At 40.7% G+C, this 27955-nt stretch overlaps 1 protein-coding gene and 1 long non-coding RNA gene across 4 annotated transcripts; one reads left to right on the forward strand and one right to left on the reverse strand.

Annotated features, from left to right (window-relative positions):
• The first annotated feature begins 38 nt into the window (after positions 1-38).
• On the forward strand, positions 39-17120 carry UPF3B (UPF3B regulator of nonsense mediated mRNA decay). Of its 3 annotated transcripts, XM_081126379.1 has the most exons (11): positions 40-442; positions 1345-1451; positions 1623-1729; positions 6329-6427; positions 7737-7847; positions 8862-8905; positions 9423-9605; positions 10010-10048; positions 11832-11992; positions 12583-12877; positions 16110-17120. In XM_081126379.1, the coding sequence occupies exons 1-11, from the start codon at positions 287-289 to the stop codon at positions 16257-16259; spliced, it is 1452 nt and encodes a 483-aa protein (XP_080982505.1). In that variant the 5' UTR covers positions 40-286; the 3' UTR covers positions 16260-17120. The 3 variants fall into 3 exon arrangements, with proteins under 3 accessions (XP_080982506.1, XP_080982505.1, XP_080982507.1); XM_081126380.1 differs by lacking the exon at positions 10010-10048 and having other exon boundaries at positions 39-442; XM_081126381.1 differs by lacking the exon at positions 6329-6427 and having other exon boundaries at positions 49-442.
• LOC308551780 lies at positions 9602-27885 on the reverse strand. The gene is made up of 4 exons (XR_013998068.1): positions 27802-27885; positions 25083-25123; positions 10955-11108; positions 9602-10031 (listed from the first exon to the last, which is right to left on the reverse strand). It is a non-coding gene; the product is annotated as an uncharacterized lncRNA (long non-coding RNA).
• Positions 27886-27955: the final 70 nt, after the last annotated feature.

The raw sequence follows: 27955 nt of genomic DNA on the forward strand, positions 1-27955 counted from the left end.
TCTGCTAATGACGTGTAGAGAGCGGCCCGCCCCAGGGGAGTCTGGACCGAGAAGGGACTGGGTGGCAGTTGGAACCTAAGACAAGGTGTTAAAACCTCTTCACCCAAGGAAGTGGGGCGCCTCGAAGTCTCGCGAGATGCTGACGGGGCCCAACGGAACGCGGGGTTGTCACATCACTAAGGGCGCTTGTTGGGGGCGGAGCCGTGACGGCAGTGGGCCGGGAGTCGTAGGTGCCCGGTAGGGGCATTTGGGCCGAGCTTCGACTGTGAGAAGCAAAGCCGTGGCCATGAAGGAAGAGAAGGAGCACAGGCCGAAGGAGAAGCGAGTAACCCTCTTGACTCCCCCGGGGGCCACAGGCAGTGGCGCTGGGGCTTCCGGGGACAGCACCAAAGGGGAAGATAAGCAGGATCGGAACAAGGAGAAGAAAGAGGCGCTGAGCAAGGTGCCTGGCGGGCCGTTGGCCCGTGAGAGGGCCGGACGCGTCCGCCACCCATGGAGGATGGGTGGGAATGGGGCTGCCCTCTCCCTCTCCCAGTCTCCCCTTCTGTTTCTTCACCTGAGTTAAAATCGCATCATTGGGTCACCCACTGGACCGAAATGGGGGGGAGTCGCTCCCGGCTGAGCCCTGGGGTGAAAGTGAGGGAAAGAGGGGGGAGGTTCCTAGACGAGAAGGGTTTAGATCAGAGCTGTGAAGTGATAATGCGAGGGGGGGGGCAGTGATGATAAAGAGAATGAGGGCTTAAAATGTTAATTGGGGGAATTATTAAACAGGGAAGGGGCTATCAAGCGTGGGAGTAGTTTGCGATGGAAGTATTAATGGAGGCGAGTTGAGGGAGTGTTAGGATTAATGGTCTTGGGGCACCTCAGGTTCATCCTGTTGGGGGAACAATGAGGGAATTTTTGGTATTCCTCAGAGGTTTGAATTCTTTATGCTGAATGAGAAAGGGTTTTGTTTTAGGATATGTTGGATGTGGTAGGGAAATATCAGTAACTCAAGAGTTCGTGGCACCCACAAAAGACCAGGGTTGGCCTACTAATTTCTTACCACTACGTCTATCAAAAAATGGGTGATGGAAAATGGTACGCAAACCTAGTAAATTGCGGGGCTTCGGATTAACAGAACCTGAGATTTTCCTTGCTGCAGACAGTTATTTCTAAGAGATTTTTTAAAACCTCGTTACTATTATGTTCGATTAATTCTAAACATTAGGGGACTTTTTCTCCTGGGTTTTTATAAGTGATCTCCTCTTTTAAAGCCCAGCTTTCTTCAGGGATGGTGGTTCTTTCAGGTGTGACAGAAAATTGATTTGTACTAATTTTATTTTTACTTATTCATTTCTGAAGGTGGTAATTCGGAGATTACCTCCCACTTTGACCAAGGAGCAGCTTCAGGAACATCTTCAGCCTATGCCTGAGCATGATTATTTTGAGTTTTTTTCTAATGATACTAGGTAAAATAAATAAAAGGAGGGAGGGGGTAAATGAAAAAGGTTTCTTCCGTTCCATTTTACGCTACCAATGTTTTCTATTTGATTTTTGAGCCTGTCTCTTTAATATATACATTCTTATAATTCAGCCAGACACCTGCAAGCACATTTACATAATTGCTTTCCTCTCTGCAGTCTGTATCCTCATATGTATGCCAGAGCATACATCAACTTTAAAAACCAAGAGGACATTATTTTGTTCAGGGATCGCTTTGATGGTTATGTATTCCTTGACAATAAAGGTGAGTCCTAGTAACAAGAGGTTTCTTTGTCATTTGTCTAGGACAATGTGTGTATCACAGTGCTTTCTGAATGCCTTGATAGTTTTTCTAAAATCCTGGGTGATAAAATGTGCACCATTTAAAGAGTTTCACACATTTGATAAGCCTATTACAATCTTATAGATATGTGACTTTTCTCAGCCTCGGGTATTTTTGTTAACCTGTTATATCTGTAGTTTGATCAACTGAATGAAATTGCTTGTTTTATCCTGTGACAATTTTTTTGCCCTAGATTAGAATATCTGATATTTTGACGACTAGTTTCAGCAGTAACATGGATAAATAACTCTTTAAACTTGTATGACAAGCTTTAAACATTTACTTCTCATCTTGCTTCAAGGACCAACGTTTATTTATTCAGATCCTTTAAGCCAATAGTTATTTGTTGCAATACTGTTTAACATTTTAAGTTGTATGTAATTAAAACATTGAACTTGGTGATTTCCTACTTTGTATCCAGGAGTCTATAGGGAAGAACAACTTCTACCTTAACTCTCTTTTTATTTTCTCCTGCTTGCAACAGTTAGCCAGACAATGTCCCAGCTGCCATTTGCCACTTTCCTTTCACTTTGCAATCATAGTGAATGATGTGTTTTTTGTTGAGCTTTGTTTTTTCAGCATTACTTCAAAGTTAGTGAAAATGTAATCTTTGTCAAGGAATATACCTGTAAAAGTAGAAGGATTGAAGGATTGCCACTGTTTGTCCAACTTTATTAATCCCCACAAACTAGTGACTTTTCCACTCCAATTATTCCAGGAAGTAGCAATGATTTCCTAGTCACTTGGCCTGAAAATCTGAGTTGTGTTTAACCTTTTACTCTCTTGTTTTATACCTTACATATAAACAAGTGATGAATCATTTTTTAAAAATTTGATTTGATTTTAGAGAGAGGAAGGGAGAGAGGAACATCAAGTGATGATTTTTTAAAAAAATATGTCTTTATTGATTTCAGAGAGAGGAAGGGAGAGGGAGAGATAGAAACATCAATGATGAAAGTCATTGTTCGGCTGCCTCCTGCACGCCCCCTGCTGGGGATCGAGCCCGAAACCCGAGCATGTGCCCTGACCAGGAATCGAACCTCAGTCTCCTGGATCCTAGGTCGATGCTCAGCTGCTGAGCCGCCCCAGCCGGGCAAGTGATGAATGTTTTAAATTTGTTTTTTAACATCTTGCCTGTCCTTACTAATACTTTCCTACTTTATGCTCTTGCCATCTAATTCTTTTTTTAATCCTCGCCCAAGGAGTGAGGATATTTTTTCCATTGATTTCAGAGAAAGTGGAAGGGAGGGGAGTAGGGGAGACAGAGAGAGAAACATCGATGTGACAGAAACACATCAATTGGTTGCCTCCCACATGCACCCTGGCTGAGGGCAGGGGATCGGACCTGAAACCCAGGTATATACCCTTGACCAGGAATCAAACCTGTGACCCTCCGGTGCGCAGGCCGACACTCTAACCACAGAGCCACACCAGCCAGGGCAGTCACCTAATTCTTAGACAACCACTGTCTCTGAACTTATAGGGTTTTTCATTTTTTTCTATTTCTGTATAATTCAGTCTGTTATATTGCCATGAAATTAATCTTTTTGAAAATAGTGATTTAAGAGAACAGTTATGAAAAAGTCCAAACTCCTTAGCCTCATAGTCAAAGCCCTCCATAGTCTGGCCTCACTTCTGTTTTTTCAGCCTATCTTCCACAATTTCCTTCTGCTTCAGTCTATCTATTCCTTTTCAGATATATCAGTTTTTAAGTTAATCTGACTCTGCATTCACCAGGATTTCCAAAATCATGTTTCCTCCATGACTGCTTTGTGATACCTTCTGGTCAATTCTAGTTATTTTATTCTGACTTATGTCTACATGTCAGTGATTTTTATACTTTGTGTGACATTATTCTGTAGCAGGGACCTGGTATTTTTTTTTTTTTTCCAGTAGTCACTTGTTTTCTTTAAAAAATATGTTTCACTGATTTTTTTTTTTTAAGAGAGAGTAAGGGAGAGGGAGAGAGAGAGAAACATCGATGTGAGAAAACATCAATCAGTTGCCTCCTGTACACACCCCGACTGGTGACCAACTGAGCAACACTGGCCAGGGCACTTGTTTTTTATTAAATTGAGTTATAACTCACATACCATAAAATTCAGTATTTTTAGTATATTCACAAAGTTATGCAATCATCACCACTATGTAAGTACAGAATGTTTTTATCACTCCAAAAAGTATCCTGTATCCTATTAGCAGTCATCTCCCATTCTCCCATTCTCCCTTCCTGTCCTGGAAACCACTAATCTAACAATGGATTTCCCTATTTTAGACATTTCATATAAACACAATCATACAATATGTGGCCTTTTGTGACTGGCTTCTTTTACTTAGCATGTTTTCAAGGTTCATCCATGTTACAGCATGTATCATTACCTCATTCCTTTATTTTTGTTTGCATTTTTTTAATTGTGGTAAAATACACAATAAAATTTGCTGTCTTAACCGTTTTTAAGTGTACAGTTCAGTTGTGTTGACATTATACATTCACATTGTTGTGCAACCAATCTTTAGAACTTTTTCATCTTTTAAGACTGAAACTCTATACTGATTAAACATCTACTCCCCATTTCCCCCTTCCCCAGCCCCTGACAAATACCATTCTATCTCTATGAAGTTGACCATTCTAGGTACCTCCAATAAGTGGAATCATATGGTATTTAACTTCTTATGATTGGCTTATTTCACTTAGCATAATGTCCTCAAGGTTTATCCATGTTGTCGCATATGTCAGAATTTCCCTTTTAAGGCAGAGTAATATTCCATTGTATGTATATATTACATTTTGTTTATCCATTCCTCTATCAAGGGACATTTGGGTTGCTTATATGAACTCTTAACTACTATAAATAGTGCTTCTATGAATGTGGGTGTAAAAATAATCTGTTCAAGTCTCTGCTTTCATTTCTTTTGAATATATATCCCAAAGTGGAATGGTTAGGTCATAAATTTTTTTGGAGGAGCCACCATATTGTTTTCCATAGAAGCTACACCATTTTACATTCCCACCAGTAAAGCACAAGCGTTCTAATTTTTCCATGTCCTCACCAACACTTACTATTTTCTGTGGTTTTTAAAAAAATGTATCTTTATTGATTTCAGAGAGAGGGAGAGAGAGAGAGAGAGATAGAAACATCAATGATGAGTCATTGATCCACTGCCTCCTGCATGCCCCCTACTGGGGATCGAGCCTGCAACCTGGGCATGTGCCCTGACCAGGAATCAAACCACAATCTCATGGATCATAGGTTGATGCTCAACCTCTGAGCCACGCGAGCCGGGCTATTTTCTGTGTTTTTTTTCCCTTTAATAGTAACCATTCTAACTGGTGTGAGGTGATAGCTCACTGTGGTTTGCATTTCCCTAATGATTAGTGAGATAATATTTTAACATTTTCATATGCTTGAGCATATGAGCATCTTTTCATATGCTTTTTGGCCTTTTTTATATCACCTGTGAATAAGTGTATTCAAGTCCTTTGAACTTTTAAAAATTGGGTTGTGGGGTTTTTGTTGTCGAGTTGTAGGAGTTCTTTATATGTTCTGTATATTGATTCCTTATCAGATGTATGATTTGCAAATATTTTCTCCTATTTTATAGGTTGCTTTTCCACTATGTTGATTGTGTTATTAAATGCACAGAAGTTTTTCATTTGGTGTCCAATTTATTGATTTTTACTTTTGTTGCCTTGCTTTTGATGCCCTGGTATATTTTTTAAATAACAGCTTTATGCGATATAATTCACATACCACAAAATTCACCCTTTAAAAATGTTTTTTAGTGCCGGGTATCTCAGTTGGTTAGAGCATCAACCCGATATGCCAAGGTTGCGGGTTCGGTCCCTTGTCAGGGCACACACAAGAATAAACCAATGAATGCATAAATGAGTGGAACAACAAATCAATGTTTCTCTCTCTCTCAATAAAAAAATTAAAGTTTATTTTAAAAATGTTTTTAGTGTATTCACAAAGTTGTGCAGCTATCACCGCAATCTTATTTTAAGACATGTTCATCACTCTAAAGAGAAACCCCATACCCATTATCTCCCACTCCCTGTTCTCCCCATCACTCCCCCAGCTCTAGACAATCACTAATCTTATTTTTCTCTATAGATTTGCTTATTCTAGAGATTTCTGATTTTTTTTAAATAAAAGTTAGCTTATTACTCGCCACATATCAAAACATCACACTTTAAAAGTGAAATTTAAATGAATGTTCTATTCATTTCATTTTTTCCATTAGGGGCTCCTTTGATAGCATGTTGATTTTAGTTGTGGCAGTGTGATTGATGCCTGTTTTAAGACACTTCTCAGATGACTGCCATCAAAGGAAGCCTAGGCAAAGGGGGGGAAAGGGGGAGCACCTGCAATAATGTCAACATTAGAATTTTTTAATTAAAAAAAAAATACAGACAAAGCCAAAAAGAAAAAACAATGCCTAGAGAGCAGTGGGTTGACTCTCTTGTATCCACTTGACATTTTCTTTGTTATAACAAGTGTGATATTTTTTTCAAAACAGGTCAGGAATATCCTGCAATAGTAGAATTTGCTCCTTTTCAAAAAGCTGCAAAAAAGAAAACTAAGAAAAGGGATACCAAAGTTGGGACTATCGATGATGGTACAGTATAGCTCTAGTTATGTAATGCTATTGCCATGGGTTTTTTAAAAACATTACCTTTGTGAGAATTAATTGGACTCTAAGCTTTTAAATAAGAGAACATATGGGATAAAGTTCATACAAAATATAATTCATTGATGGAAGCTTTGCTTAACTGTTAAAATGGAGGTAGGTTTCCTATAGAGTTTTCACTCTTTGGCTAGTGGCATTTCATTCCTCCTCCATTAAGCAATACATTGTTGACTCCTGAGTATACAACTACTTGAGGCTTTTTACCATTGTTATGATTATTTATTTAACTTTTGGGTTTCCATTTTTATAAAGAGAGAGACTTATCATTGAGAGCTATATTGGAAAAATTATGTATTCAAGTAACTTAATATCAAGTAACTGAAGTGGCCAGTCCTATTTTCTAGGCTTTGAAATGTGAAGTTAACCATACACATAGTAATTACATTGAACCAAAAGACAGGAAGTAAAAAACTGGAATAATTGCCACTTAAGGTAAACTGGATCCAGATTTTGAGATCTCTATAACTTATGTTGCATAAGGGCTCAGCTGCAATATTTTCTATCAGATTGATATTTTAGAATCATCCAGTTTGATTTCCATTATTTATTACTATAGTGGGTATTTTATAAAGAACACAGAAAAGAGTCAACATGCAACTGCTTATTGATTATATCATAGATTCAGACCTGGAAGACTAGATCAAGGGACATGTTCCACACTGCATAGAAACTCCAAATACAAGGAGTATAATGACTCAGATGTGTTTCCCAGTCTGATGTCAGAGGCATCTAGGAAAGAACTCCTGGAATTACCATCACCTCCAGTGCCCCATCTAGGACATCCCCCTGATGTATCTTTTTGGATCATCTCATTTTCATATGTTGAGTTTACTTAAAGTGAGGTATACCCATACAGGAATTGCTTACATTCTGTATATGTAATAAACATATACTCTTACTATATACATAACTATATACACAACAGTTCTCTCACAAATGTGACTCTGGATTAGTAGGAGCAGTGACTTTCAAAAGCAAACTATCATCCCTAGAAGTTCTGTTATAATGTGTGCTATCTCATTTTCCCTGACTCCATGTTACACCAGACTCCCTTTGTGGGTATCTCTAATAGGAGTTCTGAGAGTAACCAATAAAGCCCTAAAGTCTATCTTGTGGGTATAGGTTTATTTTTTATCTTCCATAAAGTAGGAAATTATCTTTGATAAATACCCTAGATAATGATTTCCTGTTTGTTTAAACTCTACTACATTTTCTGTTTACTTAAACAATTATTCAGATCCAGAATATAGAAAATTTTTGGAAAGTTATGCTGCTGATAATGAGAAAATGACATCTACTCCAGAGACTCTGCTAGAGGAAATAGAAGCTAAAAATAGAGAACTAATAGGTAAGTGGACAAAAGGAATTAAGGGCAACAGCTTTTTCATCAGAAGACCTGTCTGACTCCCACTTCTGTCACTTGATAGCTGTGTGATCATGGGGAAAGCACTAACTTCTCTGAGACTCTGATTCTTCTACTGTAGTAAGCAGATGATAATACCTATGTCAGAGGATTATGAGAATGCATTGATTAGATGGGGAAAATTCTCTATGACCTATTTAGTGCCACAGAAATAAGTATAAAACGTTTGAAGGCTCATGGCACCTTTAGATGTTGGTAAGCATTTGAAGATCAGTTGATGTTTTCTAGTAATAAGAAGCTAATATTCCTAAAAAAAAATTTGACCTGAAATATCAAAAAATGGATTTAGTTACTGCAAAACTGAAAACCTCTTGAGAAATTCTAGCTTGGCTATTGGTTCTAGTAGTAAGCTGTCACTGCTGTATCAGCTCTAAACATAAGCGTAGCCTCTGACTCAGGATGTCCACTCCAAGGAATTTATCCAAAGGAAGTATATTTTCAAAAGCTAGCTACGTGGCTAGATAGCATTGTTCAGAATACTGAAAAATGAATTAAATATTCTTCTAAAAGTTGTTTTTTGTTAACGGATGCATAGCATAAGCCCATCTCTGACAATTTCCTTAGAATAAATTCCCAGAAGTGAAATGATGGGGTCAAAAGGACACTGTTAGCCCCTTCCCCGTTTCTTCCCAGTTGGACAAATTTGTGCTCCTGTCTGTAGAACAAGAGAATGTCCTTTGCACTTAATTCTCACTGACAGTAGAAATGACACTTTTTAAAAAGTTTATTGTTTTATTTTGTATTTCTTCAATTTTTAAAAGGTATTTTAAATGCGCAGAATTGGAATACTGTAAAGACTTCTTTCCGATAATACAGTTATGAGCTCTGTTTAAGGGGCATAGTTCTTCCGACCTTGGGCGGTTGGCAGGGAATGTCAGAAAATGGAATCCTTTCTAGGGGTTGATAAGTATTATTAATAATCTGTTTACATTTATGTAGCTAAAAAGACAACCCCACTATTGAGCTTCCTGAAAAACAAGCAGGTAAACCTTTGTTTTTATAGTTTTCTCAATACTTTTATTTCATTGGTTCACATTCTGTTAAACGTTTTAAGAGCATTGGGATCCCATAGGAGAAACAGCTGCTTCTTCTTACCATTATTCTTTTTTTTAAATACTTTGTTAAATTTATTGGGGTGACAATGGTTAATATGAACATATAGGTTTCAGGTACCATTATTCTCTAAAGATTTGGCTTATTGGCCCTCTCCTTTTCTCTGGTTGTTGGGACAAGGAATCATTCTGCAAACCCAGAGAGTCCTCTTGATTTTTCTGAAAGTCTCTGGAAACAGAGCAAGGCAGCAGTGGGAGACTCTGATACTAGCAAGCCCTGGTCTTCATTCGCTCATATTCTGAGTGGGGTGGGGAGGGGATTAAGGAACTAGAAAGTTGGAAGGAAAGATGATCCCGTTTAGTGGGTGCCCACCATGCCTTTGGGATTGGTTGAAGTTTTTGGTGATGACTTTAGTGTTTGAAGGTGTATGTTGATGTTTCTCTCTAGAGGATGAGAGAAGAAAAAAGAGAAGAAAGAAGGCGGCGAGAAATAGAAAGAAAAAGACAAAGAGAAGAAGAGAGGAGAAAATGGAAAGAAGAGGAGAAACGAAAAAGGAAAGATATAGAAAAGCTAAAGAAGATAGAAAGAGTTCCAGAAAGGGACAAGTTAAAGGAAGAACCAAAGATTAAGGTATGAAAATAACTAAAACTGGCTGCATGTTGCTGAAAATTGCATGTATCTACTTCTTTATAAACATGCATGCAAATTGTGTGGTGTAAATATAGTTTTTCAGTTTTGTTTTTGTCCTTTTTGGTTGGGGGGGGGCAAGTGAACCAGTTGAAATCTTTCTATAATACTAATAGTATGATTTTAAAATTTTAAGATAATTTAAAAGAACTAAGTAGTTTACATGATATTTATTCAGTGCAAATCTGTGTTATTTTTATCATTGACAATGTTCAATTTTTGGATGATTATTCTGTCAATTCTTCATAAAATAGGGCTGGCTGGCATGAATTACGGTTTTTATTCAGCTTTTCCTTCATATTTGATACATGAAGTCGCCTCATCTGTTTGTTTTCCACTGTCTTCAGGTACACAGGTTTCTGTTACAAGCTGTGAATCAGAAAAATGTAAGGACTAAGTACATGATACCGAACACCTAGTATCATGTCACACACACAGGTCTTAGTTAATAAATCCTTTTGGTGGTGGTGGTAGTGATACCTGTAGAAAACCCCTTCAGACTGACCAGTCTTCTTAAAAGCAAGCTATTTTAAATTCCTACTTTAAAAGGAAGCCCAGATGACTTCCTGATGCTCTGCTGTGTCCCCAGAAGCTTCAACAATATACAGCCAAAGGACTACCCTGCCTAAATAGCTCTTTCTCTTTTTTAGCTGCTTTTCATAACTGTCTTGTGCAAGTACTAGAGATAATATCATGCACTACGAGCTTTCCCCTCTCACATGATTCCCACATTACCTTCTTGCATCTCCCTGGGAGTCTGTGAGCAGCAGATTCTGTTGAACACATAGCATATAGGAAAAGGAAAATCTATAGAAAGATCCCCGGCCTTTCTGCTTCCCTTCTGAGGGCATGGCTTGGGCAGCCCTTGCTCCAACAAACTTCTTGGGGAAGTACTAGTACTTCAGAGAAAGTAAGAGAAAATCTCAGAGATAGTAGCAGGGTCTCCTTTTACCTCCTCAAAATTCAGTAGTTTGTGTGGTTCCCCTAGGCTCTCCAGGGCTCATTATTGTTGATAAGGGGCCTGGCCACAGGGTGGGAAAGTTCCTGTCTTAATTCTTTCCAGCAATGTCTGCCATGCCACAAGTGACTTGACTTGCTATTCCTAACTATCAGCAAGGCAGAAGGTAGAGCCATCCATGCTGGAGACATCCATTAATGTTCTTAGTAGAGTAATGAACATCTTGGCTTCTAACAGAGATGTTCATCTGAGAAATAAGAACACTTCCAATGAAACCTGTACATGGCATCCTCACTTTACATGGGTACCTTCTTAGTGTCCAGTTTGGACTCACCATTTGTAGTGGCTGTCCGTGCGCTGAAATACTTCGCTTAAATCTTTTGGTGCTTGGCCTTTGCTTGGTGACCTGTATGATGCCTTCACCCTGAGACTGGAATTCTTCTATTTTGCCTCAGAATCTCTCTGAATGTCCAACACTTGAGGGTATTCTAGAGAGATTTGTAGCAGTGGTATGAAAAAGAAACTTGTTAGAAATTTGGACTTTATAAACCACTTTTTAGAATTGCATTCTGTCATGTACATGACATTGTGCAGAGTTCCTACTCAGTAGAGATGGAACTTCATTGTTCTGTTGTATGAGGTATTTGGATTTTTAAACCCAATGCCAAATGATTTTACTATTCATCTCTAATGATAATATGATTGTACCATCATATATGTATGTTACTCTCAGGCTCAAGGCAAAATTATTCTCACAATAGATCACTCCTTTGGTGACCAAGGTATTTGTCATTCCAAGTACTACATAGAAACACTCCAATAGTAATGATCTACCTCGCATTTTAAATTTGTGGTATATTTTCCCATCAAGTTGTATTGACATGCTGGTTTGCTACAAAAGGCATACTTGGAAGTGTGCATTGGTTCACTTAAAGGCTGACCCATTTAAAGCCAAAGGAGTCTTGATCCTATTGCCACAAGTGATTAAACCACTTCATTTGAGTGGATAACACTTTCACATTAATAGCAATTTACCTTTTAGTAAATGACTGCTCTTGTGCACTAGTTGTTCATGCAAAAGTTTGCGTACCTGCAGAAAAGGGGGCCTTCTGTAGTCAGAATTTTAAATATTTAGTATATTGTTTTCTTTGATAGGCTTAGAAGACAGTGTCCCATCCTTCAAAATAAAAATAAATTTGTTTTCTTTAAAGCTGCTCAAGAAACCAGAAAAAGGAGATGAAAAAGAATTGGACAAAAGAGAAAAAGCCAAGAAATTGGACAAAGAGAATCTGAATGATGAAAGAGCCAGTGGGCAAAGTTGTACATTACCCAAACGTGATGGTGAACTTCTTAAAGATGAAAAGCCTAAGAGGTCAGTAGGCAAGGGCTCTTGGTACACTTGTTTTCAATGTATTTCTAGATGCCAGTTTTACTGCTATTTCCTGGACTTATACCTGAATTAAATAAGCTGTTTTACCAGGGGCAGGGGGATGAGTAGGAAAGGTTTCAAATATTCTAATATCTTAATCTAGGTGGATGACTTTTGTTTTGTTTTGTTACTGTTTTTCAAAAAATTAGTTTTTTTTTAATCCTCACCAGAGGATTTTTCATTGTTTTTCAGAGGGAGTGGAAGGGTTAGAGAGAGAAAGAGAGACAGAGACAGAGAGAGAGAGAGAAACATTAATGTGAAAGAGACACATCCATTGGTTGCCTCCCTACTGGGGCCAGGCATCCAGCCTACAACCGAGGTATGTGCCCTTGACCAGAATCAAACCTGAGACCCTTAAGCCCAGAGGCCGATGCTCTAACCACTGAGCAAACAGGCTAGGGCACCACTAGTATTTTTTCACTCTGTTCCAAAAGTGCAGCCTCATTGCCGTGGCCAAGTCAGAATCAGAGTGTTCCTGCATTTGCAATGAGAAGATCTTTGAGGGTACATTCTCAGATTTGTTTTTCATGCAGACCTGAAGATGAGAGTGGCAGAGACTACCGGGAGAGGGAGCGGGATTATGAACGAGATCAAGAGCGCATACTCCGGGAAAGAGAGAGACTGAAGCGTCAAGAAGAAGAGCGCCGGAGGCAGAGGGAGCGCTATGAGAAAGAGAAGGCTTATAAAAGGAAGGAAGAAGAAATTAAAAAAGAGAAAGAAGCACTTCGGGATAAAGGAAAGAAGACTGAAAGTACAGAATCACTAGGCAGCTCAGAAAAAACTGAAAAGAAAGAGGAAGTGGTTAAGAGAGATCGCATTAGAAACAAGGTGCTGCTTTTTGTTACACTTGTTTATTTTCATGGGGATTTTTTTTTCTTTTCCTATAAGTGTAAAGGAAAGGGCTAGCTCATTGTTTATTATAGAATTTTTAAAGACATTCTATTATAGAAAATTTTATTATAGGAACTTTAACTCTGCAACTTTTTTCAGTCTTGTTTGGGTCCTTTTATTAACTTATTGTAGACATTTCAAACACACAGAAGTAGAACAGAATACCATGTACCCATCACTCAGGTTCAGTAATTATCAACTGGTAGCCAACCTTCTTTCTACTCTACCCCATCCCTACCCACTAATGGATGATTTTCAAGCAAGTCCTAGACATACAATTTCTTCTTAAAATACATCAATATTAGGGATCAAGCCTTTTTCTTAATAAATATAACCCAAATAGCATTTTCACATTAAAAAACACAATAATTCCTTAACATCCTACCTACTCACTATTCAGATTTTCCCAACTGTCTCATTTATATCTTTTTTATAGGCTCCAAACAAGGTCCACAAATTGTATTTGCTTGATTTCTCTCCTTAAATTTCTTCTAAACAATCCCCTTCTTTTTGTTTTCCTACATTTATTGCAGAAACCAAGTTCTGTAGAGCTTCTACCAGTCCAGATTGGCTAATTACATTCCTGTGGTATCATTTAACATGTTCCTTAATCTTTGTTTCCTTGAAAACTCATGGTTATATCTAGGGCAGCGGTCAGCACATTTTTTCTGTAAAGGGCCAGATGGTAAGTAAATATTTTAAGCTTTGTGGGCGATATGGTCTCTATCACCACCACTAAGCTCTGTAGGCATAGACATATATAAAATGAGCGTGGCCGGGTGCCAATCATATTTTACTCACAAAAACAGGCAGCCCCTCACCTAGAGACCTGAATATATTCAGGCTCAGTTTTTGGCAAGAATACTTCATAGACAGCGTTGTGCACTTCCTATGCATCATGTTAGGAAGCATATAATGTCTGGGTGTCCTTTTAGTGTGATGCTATGATTGATCAATAGTTGTATTGTGTTGGTGTAAAAGGATGTCCTTGTCCTTAGGATATACACTCTTAAATATTTAGGGATTGAAGGGTCATGATGTCCTATAACTTACTCTCGAGTGGTTCTGCAAAAATAATAATGTGTATATATATGCGTGCATTCACATACTAGACACAGAAGCAGCACATGTGACAAAATGTTAAAATTGTGACTCTAGATGAAAGGTATCAGGTATTCATTGTTTAAGTTTTACAACATTTCTATAGATATAAAACTTCAAGATAAAAAGTTGAAAAAACACCTAATCAATAATTTAAGGTATTATAAGCCTGATCCATTATAAAATTTTTTATCAGCCTTTTTCCTCACAATTTTGTTTAGCTTAATTATTTCATAGGGAAGGGGGGAGGTGGTAGTAGAAAATGGTGATATGTGAATTCCGCCTTTCCTGTTGTATTTATTATCTGATGTTCTTCTATAAAGAGGAATTTCCCTCATCAGCTGTTTAGTTAGCTTGAAATTCCGTTTACACAGGAAAGGCAAGATAATTTGATTCTTTCCCGTTATTTACCAGTATTAGGAGTAATGAGTTGGTGTTCTGGGCAACTTCTAGGGGTTATCATTGACTTTAGTTTTTAAGAACTCGTGGATTTAGAAATACTTGGTGTATTCCAACTTGTTGTCATCAGTTACTATCCTTGTTGATGTTTAAATTGTTCCATCTTCGCACAGTGGGAGCCCCTTTGTCCATTCTTTAAATACCATACAGGAGTCTCATCTGTTTTTTTAAAATATGTTTTTATTGATTTTTTAGAGAGAGGGGAAGGGAGAGGGAGAGAGACAGAAACATCAATGAGAGAGAAACATCAATTGGCTGCCTCTTGCATGCCCCCCCACTGGGGATAGAGCGGGAAATATGAGCATGTGCCCTAACTGGGAATCGAACCCATGACCTCCCTCTTGGTGCATGGGACGACGCTCAATCCACTGAGTCACACAAGCCAGGCTCATCTGTTTTAACATTTCATCTTGTGAAAATAGTGAAATATTTTGCTGAAATTATTCAATTGAGAGTAATGCTTTAAGGCTAACTTTCATACATCAGGGAGAAAGGACAAGGAAGGCTCATGTAATTTTTTGTGAATTCTAAAGGCCTACACAATTAAGTTTTCCAGGATCATACTGTCATTAAACCAAACACATTACTTGAACTGAGAGCTACATGATGACTTTATTGAGGCTTATTTAAGAATCTGAGATCTAAAGTGCCACCTAGTTTCAAGCTGGGGTATTAAATTGTTAGACCTGAATTAAGAAATAATCATGTTGCCCAGCTGGTGTGGCTCAGTGGTTGAGCATGGACCTTAGAACCAAGAGGTCACAGTTTGATTCCTAGTCAGGGCACATGCCTGGGTTGTGGACTCGATCCCCGGTGGTGTTTCTCTCTCATTGATGTTTCTATCTCTCCTTCTCCCTTCCCCTCTCTCTATAAATCAATTGGGGGGGGGGAAGAATCATGTTGTGCCAAGTTACATGGGGTCTGAGTTCACAGGTTCAGAGAGGTCTTCACTTAAGACTGCATTCTTTTTTTTTTTAATATGTTTTATTGATTTCAGAGAGAGGAAAGGAGAGAGAGAGAGAAACATCAGTGATAAGAGAGAATCATCAATTGGCTGCCTCCTGCACGCCCCTTACTGGGGATGGAGCCCGCAACCCGGCACGTGCCTTGATTGATAATTGAACCACGATCCACCTGGATCATAGGTCCACGCTCAACTGCTGAGCCACGGAGTCTGGGCAAGACTGCATTCTTTGTTATTGTTGTTTTTACTTCTAATATTTTCTTATATGGTGGTGCACTTAAAAGTCAATTTACTGATAGGGAGGAGAAATAGGCAATGGCTGAGGTTTTTCTAAGTAAAAAAACAAAAAACTAATTCAGTTTCTCTTGAGATCGTTAAGAAAATTAGTAGCTTTGTTGAAAATTTACCCTAGGCATATAAAATAATAATTATGAAATGGTTGCTTTTGTTTGGAGATAGGGGAAAGGAAGCAGGCTGTTAGAAGCAAATTAACCATCAACACCTACTATCATGTACTGTGCCCTCACATTTTTGGTCTTGTATGAGTTGGTTTTGGTATACATTAATATATAACTTATGACTCTGAAAATCTCCTGTAAACACTGAGCAGCAATGTTTTAACATTAACATTTCATTTTACTTTAGGATCGCCCAGCAATGCAGCTTTACCAACCAGGAGCTCGAAGCCGAAATCGACTCTGTCCCCCTGATGACAGCACCAAGTCTGGAGATTCAGCGATAGAAAAAAAGCAGGAAAGTGGTATTAGCCATAGAAAAGAAGGAGGAGAGGAGTGATAAGTCCAAATGGCCGTAGGTGTCCTCCTGACTGTGTAGGCAGCCAAAGAGCATGTATTAAGCAATCCAGAAGTGCCTCAGGGCAAAGGAATAGAGAGAGAAAGGGGGTCGCTGTGCTGGTGGGGTACACTGCAGAGGAGTATGTTTTGCATCAAAGCAGGAACCTGATGGTGGGTGCAGATTGGAAGTACAATTTCATTTTTTTGCAGTTCCTACAATTAACTTTAAAGTGTCAGACAAAGATCAGAGAGAGGACATGCATTGCATTTTGCAGGTGGGAAATGTCAAGTGGGGACTTAATTAGCTATGACATGAGAAGAAGAAAAGAGAGCCAGCTCTAAAATCAAAAGGTTTTGTTAATCCTGGGTTGAATTTTCTTAATTTAGTGGAGCAGAGTCACTTTGAAGTCTTGTTCAGATCTAGTTATATTCATTGTTGGTGATAACTGTTGACTTTGTGTAGCATAGAAACAACAAGCATATAATTATAGTACAAGTACAGTAAAGGATATAACAAGTGTTCGCTTATGCAAAATTGGAATAGTCATGCCATGTCTGTATCCTGTGTCCTAAAATTTTAGGATTAGTTTCATATTTTTGTTTGCTTATGTGAGCTTAGCGTAAAGAATATTTTTAAACATCTCCTTTGGCCTATAGCAATTTTTATATTAATATGTAAAATTTAACCCTTGTTTGGTTCTTGACAATCCAGTCTTTGTTTTACCTTAGGTCTCATGATCTGAGTGCATGACCTGTCCTGGAAGGAAACTGCACCAATATTTGTTCCTGTTGAAATAGCAACTTTCAGTCTTAGCTTGTTTTGTATTGGTGTCAATAAATATCAACATCATTCAAGTATGAAGCTAAATGTGTTTATTAACTTTTTTTTAAAAAAAATGTCTTTATTGATTTCAGAGAGAGGCAGGGAGAGAGAGAGAGGGAGAGAGAGAAACATCAATGATGAGAGAGTCAATGATCACCTGCTTCCTGCACTCCCCCCACCGGGGACTGAACCACGATCTCCTGGATCATAGGTCAATGCTCAGCTGCTGAGCCATGCCAGCCGGGCTTAACTTTACTAAACAGCTACTAGTTTTTAAAAATTAAATTTGAGCCCTAGCCGTTTTGGCTCAGTGGTTAAAGCATCAGCCTGCAGACTGAAGGGTCGTGGGTTCGATTCCAGCCAAGGGCACATACCTCGGTTGCAGGTTCGATTCCTGTAGGGTGCATGCAGGAGGCAACCAATCCATGTGTCTCTCTCACATTGATGTTATCTCTTTCTCCCTTCTACTGTCTCTGAAAAGCAATGGAAAAAATATCAAGTGAAGATTTGTAAAAAATTAAAAAATTAAATTTGATACTGAATTAACCTCTTGGGAATTTTGAGACGGGAGGAATGATATTCGTTCTGCCTTCACTAGTGTCTGCCTTTATTTTGCCCACCAAGAAGATCAAATCATGGTTCCCTACTCTTGTTCCATAACAATCAAAATGTTGGGACAACATCCTTGAGCTGTTGCTTAACTTTCATCCTGCCAGCTCCTCCTAACGTGAACATGGTGTCAATTGCCTTTACTTAATAAGTCACTGCTTTGTGTTTTCCTCAGCTTTTAGAAACCAGTATCCCAAGAGGCAGGGAAAGAAGAGCCATCAAAGATGACTGAAAGAAAATGGTCCTCAACTGGGGGAGAAAGCACTAAAAGAAGGGATTGATTTTAGAAAGAGAGAGGAAGGGATGGGGGGAGAGACAGACACATCAAGAAGGGAAGGGAGAATTTTAAGGAGAATGGCTGGCAGTGTCCCATGCCACAGAGAGGTTAAGGAAGATAAGAAATCCGAAGTGGCCATTGCATTTGAAAGTATTGAGGTCATTAGTGAAATGCAGACCCCCTTAGCGCAGAGGTTAGAGTTGGTCTTAGGAGAAGCGATGCTCTGGGACCTGTCATTTGTGAGTTGGCATCACTTGCCTGCTTACCCAGTCTACGGCCTATTGCCATCCCCCTTAAGGCTGTTTTCATGTCAGCACCTCCCTCTTTTGTTCTACTTGCCTTGCCTGTCCAACTCAGTAAACCACACTTCCCCACACCCCTTAAATTTCTTCTCGTTTATTTACTCATTTAGCAAACATTTACTAATCACTGACAGTGCCAGACCCTGGGGGGTCAAGGATGCAAACAAGTCCTTGTCCTTGAACCATGGCCCAGTGGTGGCAGGAGACAGCTAGAAATAACCAGAGAACAGCGCACCATGTGAGAAGGGCAGTGGTGGCATGGCCTGGTGCGGGAGTCCTGCCCGAGCTGCCAAGTGTTGCTGGAGAAAACCCCTAAACCAGATCAACTGGTGAAACTACAGGAGGGCCCTCCCTCCTGCTAAATAGTTTTTGAAGTCCATCTTGCCTTCCTTTTCCACAGTGCCGCTTTCCTTTGTCTAGCTTGCTTTCTTGTGTCAGGGGGAGTAGGGTGAGGACCACTGCCTCATAACTCATAATTTCATGTTCTTAATAAAAAAAACTATGCGGTAAACAACAGAAAAGTTAGCATTCATTTCATTTTTGCTCACTTTTCTTCAGACACAGGTTTTGATTTCTCTGTAAATAAAGACAGGATGGGGACAGCTCAGACCTGGATACCTAAACATTCATTGAGCACCTCCTATGTGTTAGCACAAAGACTGTGGTCGTGAACACAGCCTTGCCCCCATGATTCTCACAGCCATGGGGAGTTTGATGTTCTGGTCAAAGAAGTGATGCTAAGGGATAAGCAGGAAAAATTCAAGAGGCAAACTATGACCTAACTTTCTATGGTAGTCACAGATGTTATCTTTAACTCATTAGGAGAAAGGTTAGAGGAGTTTTATAGCCTTTTGTTGGTATATAGAGGCTCTATATGTTATATGTTTTTATGCCCACAATTTTCTTTACTGTCTCCAGGGTTGTCCTATACACCACAAAAATTTATTATGATCATTTATATCATTAAAGAAGGTAAGGTAGCAAAGATAGGCTCATACTTGGTGAATTCTTGGAAAATATATACGGATAGCTACATACATAGGATTAGCCATCCTTAGAAATCTCACAGAGCTCATTTATTCATTCACAAATATTTATTAAGCTCCTATTGTGAAAAGTGTGTGAAAAGGCCCTGGGATTCGGAGTGTGCCTGGCCTGTTCAGGAATGGCAAAGAAGTCATTATGGCTGGAGTAGTGAGCAAGGGGGATAGTAGTCTAAAGGGATGGAATAAAGTCATAGAGCTAATGGGCAAGATCCAACAAGTCACAGTTAAGACTTGGGCTTTTTATTCCAAATGATGTAGGAACCACTGCAAAGTTTTGAGCAGAGGTACGATATAATCTGACATTATTTTAAAATAAAAGGATCACTCTGGCTGCTGTATTGAAAACAGACCAAAGCAGGAAAGGACTGTGAGAAGTTAGGCAACACTAGTGTTTATAGTACTTACTACTGCCAAAAAGTGGAAGCAACCCTAGTGTCCATCAACTGATAAATGGATAAACAAAACATGTCCACACAGTGGAACATCAGTCAGGAAAAGGAATGAAGTACTGGCACATGCTACGACATGAAGAGACCCTGAAAAGATTATGCTCTGTGAAAAAGCCAGACACAAATGACATAATGTATGACTCCATTTATATGAAATGCCCAGAATATGCAAACCCATAGACAGAAATATTGGTTGCTTAGGCTGGTGGGAGGAGAATAGAGAGGGACTGCTGATGGATACAGGTTTCTTTCTGAGGTGATAAAAGAGTTCTGGAATTAGATACAGTATGTTCACATACTAAAAACCACTGAATTGCATTATTTTTTTAATCCTCACCCGAGGATATTTTTTCCATTGCTTTTCAGAGAGTGGAATGGGGGGGAGGGGAGAGAGGGAGAGAGAGGGAGGGAAAGAGAGCGAAACATCGATGTGAGAGACATAGCAATTGGTTGACTCCTGCATGCGCCCCTACTGGGGGCCGGGGATCCAACCTGCAACCAAGATACATGCCCTTGGCTGGAATCAAACCCGGGACCCATCAACCCACAGGCTGATGCTCCAACCACTGAACCAAACCGGCTAGGGCTGAATTGCATACTTTGAAATGATGGCTTTTATGGTATGTGAATTATATCTCAAAAGAAGAATGGGACGAGAGAAATTGGAAACAGTAAATACAGACAGGTCTTTCAGAGTTTTGTTGTAAAGGGAAGGAGGGAAAGGAGCAGTAGTTGGAAAGGGAGCTGGGGTAAAGAGCAGAGTTTTAAGATGGGAGAGATGATCAGCTATTTATTTGTATGTTGATGGGAACAACCCAGTGAAAAGCAGGACAGAGCATGGTTCCTGAATAGGAGACAGGTTAGGATGGAGGGCACAAGCAAGTAAGAAGGCTGGCTGTAGCCCATGCACTTCATCTGTAGGAACAGGAGGAAGGTAGGAGATTTGAGTGCAAGGTGCTGGTTAGCTGGAATATGGTAGGTAAGTTATGGAAATTCTGTGACGGCTTAAATTTTCTCAGTGACTAGGAAGCAAGGCCACTGAGAGTGAGAATGGAGGAGGAAGGGTTGCAAGTGTGAGGAGAGAGGAGAGGTTTGGAAACCGGAGCAAACCCAGCCGCTGCCTATTTGTGTACAGCCTGCAAGCTGAGGATGGTTTCTGTATTTTTAATGATTGAAAAAAATCAAAAGAATATTCTGTGACACATGAAAATTCTGTGGAATTAAAAATTTTAGTATCTGTAACTAAAATTGTATTGGAACCCAGCCATACCCATTCATTTCTGTATTGTCTAGCTGCACAGGCAGTTGAACAGTTGCAACAGACACCATATGTTGCCTGCAAAGTCTGAAATATTTACTATCAGGTAAAGGTTTTCGGCCTCTGGACCAGGCCCTTGCTACTCAAAGTGTGGGTCCACGTTCCAGTCAGCACCAGGCACATACCTGGGAAGTTACGCAGAATTGGTATTCTAAAAAGATCCCCAGATAAGTTGTATGCACATTAAGGCTTGAGAAGCACTGCTCCAGAATGGGAGAGGGGCTGGACTCAAGAAATGTAGGGTTTTGAGGCAGCATTGAGCGCCTACTTGAAATCAATGGTCATGAACATGAAGTGAGGCCAGTCGGTTTCCTCCCACCTCACTCAGCTGCCAGAGGGGCAGGTTGGTGAGTAGGTGAAGAACTGGATTTACCAGGGTTATGGTTTCACCGGGCGAGTACAAGAAAGGGCAAGATGTGTACGAGTGAGCAGTTGATACAATTTAAGCTAAGGAAGGAAGAGGAGATATGGAGGGATGATGGAGAGAAGGGAAAAGGTGATAGGTTCAATGGGTTGATGGTCCTGGTGAGGTGGAAGGGTCCTGAGCAGCAAGGAAGCAGAGTGGGATAATGCCAAGGTTGAAGGTATGGCAGGGGAGAGTGTGGGTGCAGTGTGATGCTACTCAAAGGATCTTTCTAAAATACTTATATAATTGCCATTTACACTTCAAATGCTTTCAATGGCTCCCATTAGCCTTCATCTGTCACTCTGAAACTATACTGAGGAACCCTCTTGGCTGAGCAGAAGCACTTCAGCGCTTTCTCAAACAAGAAGTGTTCAGGCCAGCGGGGTGGAGGGGATCAATGAGGAAAAAAGGGGGGGATATCTGTAATACTTCCAACAATAAAATTAAAAAAAAAAAAGAAGTGTTCAGGCCAAACAGTGAAGATGGAAACTGCCCTGTTCTACTTTGTCTGTTTGATATATTAGAGTTCATTCATTCACTCATCAAATATTTATTGAGCACTGGCCCTAGCCGAGTAGCTCAGTTGGTTTAGAGCGACATCCCAATATGCCAACTAATGAATGCATAAATAAGTGGAACAGCAGGCCGGTGTGGTTCAGTGGTTGAGTGTCGACCCATGAACCAAGAGGTCACAGTTCAATTCTGGGTCAGGGAACATGCCCAGGTTGTGGGGTTGATCCCCAATGGGGGGCATGCAGGAGGCAGATGGATGTTTCTCTTTCATCAATGTTTCTATCTCTCCCTCTCCCTTCCTCTCTCTCTCTAAAAAATCAATAAAAACATTTAAAAAACAAGTGGAACAAATTGATGTTTCCTCCTCTCGCTCTCTCAAAATCAATATATATATTTTTAATCTTTAAAAGCACTTATTGAGCACCTACTATGTGTGAGGCACTATTCCGGGCTCAGGGAATACAGCAGTAAACAAAACACACAATTCAGGCCCTCATGGGGTTTACATTGTAGGGAGGGAGTCAGACAATAAAGAAAAAATAATAAGTCAGATAAGTTCTTTGGAGAAAAGTAAAGCAGGAGTGTGGTTAGGGAATGCTGAGTGGAAGGCAGAGGTTGCAATTTTATTTATTTGATTTTTAGAAAGAGAGGAAGGGAGAGGGAAAGGACCATCAATGTGAGAGCAAAACATGGATGTGAGAGCAGAACATCGGTCAGCTGCCTCCTGCATGCCTCCTACTGGGGATCGAGCCTGACACCTGGGCACATGCCCTGACCAGTAATCGAACCAGCAACATTCTGGTACAAGGGACAATGCCCAACCAGCTGAGCCAGAGGTTGCAATTTTAGATAGATAAGGTGATCAGAGAAAGCCTCACTGAGAAGGTGACATATAAATAAAGACCTAAAGAGACTGATGGAAGAAGCCTCCAGATAGAGGGAACAAGTGCAAAGGCCCTGAATGAGAATGTAACTGGCCAGCGTGACCGACTGAAGCAGAGTGAACTGAATATGAAAGCAGCTGGAGATGAGGTCACAGAGGCGGGTGTGTGTGTGTGTGTGTGTGTGTGTGTGTGTGTAAGAGTCTGATGGTGTTTGCACTTTGTAGGTCACTGTAGGGACTCGGATAATGATCAAGCAAGTGACACAATTGGACTGGTTTTAACAGGATCATTCTGGCTGCTGTGTTTAGAAGAGACTGTGTGGGGAAAGTCAAAAGAAGGGAGAAGAGTTAGGAGGTTTTGTAATAATCTAAGAGACAGATGGTGGAGTCTTGAGGCAGGGTGGGGGCAATGAGGAGCATTTGGAATCTAGTTATATTTTGAAGAGAGTGCAACAGGATTTGCTCTAGGGCAGTGATTCTCAACCGGTGAACCGCAAGAATTTTTAAAACACGCAACACCTGACTATTTAGTCAGGGGCACTGACCCCTTTTCCCTTAGATTGTCAAATAAAAAAAAATGGCAACAACCAACACAACAATAACCATCTGGTGTGAATGAATCAAAATTATACCTATTTTTTGTCAGATCAGCAAAAAAAATTTTTTTTGGTGTGCTGCAGAATTTTAGTAATTAGTTTATGTGTGCCATGAGATGAAAAAGGCTGAAAATCGTTGCTACAGGGTATAAGATTGAAATAGGCGTGTAAGAGAAAAAGAGTCAAGGGTGGGTATCTAAGATGGCTTTAAAATAAAAAATTGTTCTGCTAAAGAAGTTTCCAATTGTTCACTTCCAGGATAAAGTTCAGACTCCTGGGCCTACTCTGGGAGGCCGTGGATACGTGCTCTCGGCCTCAACACTTTTGCAAACATAGTTCCCTCTTCCCGGAAAGCCACCTCTCACTCTCCTTCTCTGCTTTCTCCTATTCCTCTGTCAAGATTTCCCCCAAGCAGCCCCTTCTCTGAGGACCTCCCCCCCCCAACCATCTACCGCTCAATCTATCCCAATACTGCGCATAGTAAGGGTACTCACCTTCTCAAGTGAATGCACATATCTATCCCAATCCTTTCCTCTTTCTCCAAATGCCTTTATTCTCTGCAGAAGGCTTCTCAGCCTCCTCAAAAGTTCTCTTCCATATATAACACACTACTTCTGTTGTAGGAAGGGGGGCTATTCTAACAAATATATGAAGATTTGAAATTAAATGAAAATGAAAAGATTTAGATATTTTCCAAAAAGAAACAACGGAAGGAGAAATCAGCGACTAATAAAAATTATCTATGGGGAAAAATAGCCTATGAGGGAGGGAGAGCAGGGGCAGAGACTGGGATAGCAGCAAGATCTCTGTAAATGTTTCATCTCTGGTTTTGTATGTAGACCCATATAAATGTGTTTTTAACTTTATACTGAAATATAACACCCATACAGAAAAGTGCACAAACCTGAAGTGAGCAATTAGATGCATTTTCACAAAGGGAGTCCACTCATTGACCCAGCACCCAGGTCAAGAAACAGAATATGACCAGAGCCTGCTCCCCACAAGGATAACGACTATCCTGACTTCTAATGGCACAGATTCGTTTTGCCTGGTTTTAGTCTTTACGTAAATAGACTCATACAGTATGCATTCTTTTGTGTCTGGCTTCCTTTGTGCCACATTTTTGTGAATGTCTATGAGGTCCATCTATGCCATTGTGGGCAGTTATAATTTGTTCATTTTCATTGCTGTATAGTAGTTTGCAAACATTTTATTCTTAAGACCCCTTTAAACTTCAAAATTATTGAGGACCTCAAAGGGCCTTTGTTTGTGTGGATTACATCTATTGAAATGTGTGGTATTAGAAATTAAAACCGAGAAATATTTAAAACCCAAGAATGCACAAGCACACATTCTATTGTCTGTCAGAGCAACAATCATTACAAGCCTTTTGAGAACTCCACAGTATACCTATGAGAGGATGAAAGTGAAAGAAGCAAATTGATCCAGCCAGAGTTCCCTGGATCACACTTTGAGAACTGCTGCTGTGTATCAGCCCTTGGTAAACATACCACAATTTATCCATTCACCTGGTGACAGATTAGGACAGTTTCCAGTTTGGGGCTATTAGAGATAATTCTGCTACAGCAATTCAGTACATACCTTTGGATGCACATTCGTTCACCTTTTTGTTGGGGAAACACCTAGGAGAGGAAATGCAGGGTCATATAGGATGTAAATGGACCATGTAAAATATTTACATAATTAAAACAACAAAATTAAATTCACATGAAAAAAGTCTCTCTTCATCCCTTCTCCTTCCCCTCCCAGTGAGGTAAGTGACTGTTCTCCTTTTCAAGGCAAACTCCTCTCCTGATGCTCTTCAGCCACCTCCCCCCTGTCCTCCAAGACCCCCACACTATCCATTATATCAAGGTTATCTTACATCTTCATTCTCTCTTCTGCCCGTCTTCTCCTGACCTACCAAAAACTACCAACTCTTCAGCTCACCACCCTCTGTCATTGCTCTCCTTTTGTCTCCTTCCCTTCACACCCAAACGTCCTAAAAACATCCTCCTTCAAGCCCTGCCCCACCTCACCACTCACTATTTCTCCTTCTTGCCACTTTCCCCACCTCCCACATATACTGCCCAACTTTTCTGGGCACCAAGAAGCACCTTATGTCAAATCCTGGACCCTCTTCACAGCCCTTGTCGTTTCTGACCCAGTGAGACCCAGGTCTGTTGAATTCCAGTTGCTGAAACTGGCCTGCCTTGGAGCCAGCCAATTAGAATGTACTGCACATAGACTCTTGTGATCAGTAGCAGGCTGTTCCTTTTAGCTAGAATACCCTTCCCTTAATCTCCCCACCTGTATTAGTCTGCTAGAGCTGCCATAACAACACCACAGACTGGGGGGTACACAGTTTCTGTTCTTACACACAGAAACTTCTCACAGTTCTGGAAGCTGGAAGCCCAAGATCAAAGGATCTGCAGGTTTGGTTTCTCCTAAGGCCTCTCTCCTTCACTTGCAGATGGCTGACCACCTTCTCCTCGTGTCCTCACATGGTTTTTCCACATTTACATGCATCCCTGGTATCTGCTTGTATGTCCTAATCTCTTCTGATAAGGACCCCAGTCAGATTCAAGTAGGGCCCACACTAACAAGCCTCAACTTAATCACCTCAGTAAACACACTACCTCCAAAATAAGGGCACATTCTGAGGTACTGGGGGTTGGGGCTTCAACATATGAATTTTAGGGAAACACAATTCAGCCCATAACACCACCACTCACCTTGTAAGGCTGAATTCAAATATTACCTCCTCCCCTTAACTGTCAATCATCACCCCTTCAACATTCTTGTAATAGTTTATTTGCACCTTTTTTTAATGGGTCCTTGCACTATCTGCCCTGCTATAATACAAGGAATGAAAAGAAGGCTGAGGTTTACTGAGCTTGGTGGCGGGTATATATTAACTCATGGCTTACCAGTGACTGAATCCTCACCACAGCACTATGAGTTAAGAACAAAAATTAATTTATAGATTTTGAAAGAAACATCGATTTGTTGTTCCATTTATTTATGTATTCTTTGGTTTATTCACATATGTGCCCTGACCAGGGATGGACCAGGCAACCTTGCCATATCGGGATAATACTCGAAGCAACTGAGCTGGCCAGAACTAGGGATAGACTTTCTTTAGTTTTTATTTTATTTTTTTAATCCTCACCCAAAGATATTTTTTTCATTGCTTTTCAGAGAGAGTGGAAGGGAGAGACAGAAACAGGATGTGAGAGAGACACATCAATTGGTTGCCTCCCTCACGAGCACAGACCAGGGTCAGGATTGAGCCTGCAACTGAGGTAGGTGCGCTTGACCACAGTCTAACCAGGACCCTTTAGTCCACAGGCTCAGGGTCTAATCACTGAGCCAAACCAGCTAGGGCTAGACTTCTTTGTTTTTCAATGGGAAGAAAAAGATGACAATGAAAACATTAACATCCAAAACGTTGCCATTAATTCCTCTACATTTTGCCAAAGGTAGACTACAAAGCAAGTCTGGGCTTCCTAGCAGCCAAGGGAAAGGTTCTATACAGAACTTCCTCAGCTTAAAACCTTGATTAACAACCTGTTACTCAGACAGCTCTAGGGCTGTTGGTAGGCTTACAGAGCACACCTGGTCCCGCCCCTGCCAGCTGTCCTGCTTCCTCCAATAGCACTGTTCCTTCCAGTCCCACACTGCCGAGCCAGCAGATTGCTACGGTCGACCAACAACACGGGGGTGGGGCAGTGTTAGGCCGACCCCAACGCAGTCAAATATCCACGTATAACTTTTGACTCCCCAGTCAGTCAGTCCTCCTTTGGTATCCGCCAGGGGATTGGTTCTAGGACCCCTGGCCCCATACCAAAACCCACAGATGCTCAAGTCCCTTATATAAAATGGCGTAGAACAATGCATCCAGTCCCAGACCAATGCATACGGCTGGCCCTCCACATCCGCACCCCACGATTCCAAACCGCGGACCGAAAATACTGTGTCAGTTGAACCTACGGAAGTGGAACCTGGGATACAGAGGGCCGGCTGTATGTTGTTTGAAGAAAAAAAAAACAACCCGCGTGTAAATGAGCACACGCAGCTCCAAATCCTATTGTTCCACAGTCAAACCATACTTCAAGCTGCGCAGAAAAGGCGTTCCCGGCGCACGCGCTGGCGCACGCGCAGGCGCAAAATCCTTCGCGCACGCGCAAATCCTTCGCGCTCACACGACGTCCCTCCCCCTCCGCTTGGAGTTAGACCCGCCCACTGCGCTCCCTCCGCTTCCTCCCTCCACCTCCGGAAGGGCTTCTGCTTTGGCGTTTATAATGGCGGTCGTCCTCACCCACGAAGCAGGTGCCCCTGGCACACTGACGGGCTCCAAGGAACCCACCTACAGAAGATGCGCAAAGCGAATTCCATTTCTCAGGAACGAGCCCGGATTCCCACAGCTCCATGGGAGCGCGTGAGGGGTGGAGCCTGGGGGAGGACGCGGTGAG

The sequence above is a fragment of the Miniopterus schreibersii genome, assembly GCF_964146895.1.
Source record: "Miniopterus schreibersii genome assembly, chromosome: X".
In the NCBI taxonomy this organism is placed as follows: domain Eukaryota; kingdom Metazoa; phylum Chordata; class Mammalia; order Chiroptera; family Miniopteridae; genus Miniopterus; species Miniopterus schreibersii.

Bases quoted from the DNA above. Each gene is read 5' to 3' on its own strand.
- UPF3B (XM_081126379.1), top strand. From the start codon at position 287: ATGAAGGAAGAGAAGGAGCACAGGCCGAAGGAGAAGCGAGTAACCCTC. The intron at 443-1,344 runs GTGCCTGGCGGG...TCATTTCTGAAG, and splicing joins AGAAAGAGGCGCTGAGCAAG to GTGGTAATTCGGAGATTACC. The intron at 12,878-16,109 runs GTGCTGCTTTTT...ATTTTACTTTAG, and splicing joins GAGATCGCATTAGAAACAAG to GATCGCCCAGCAATGCAGCT.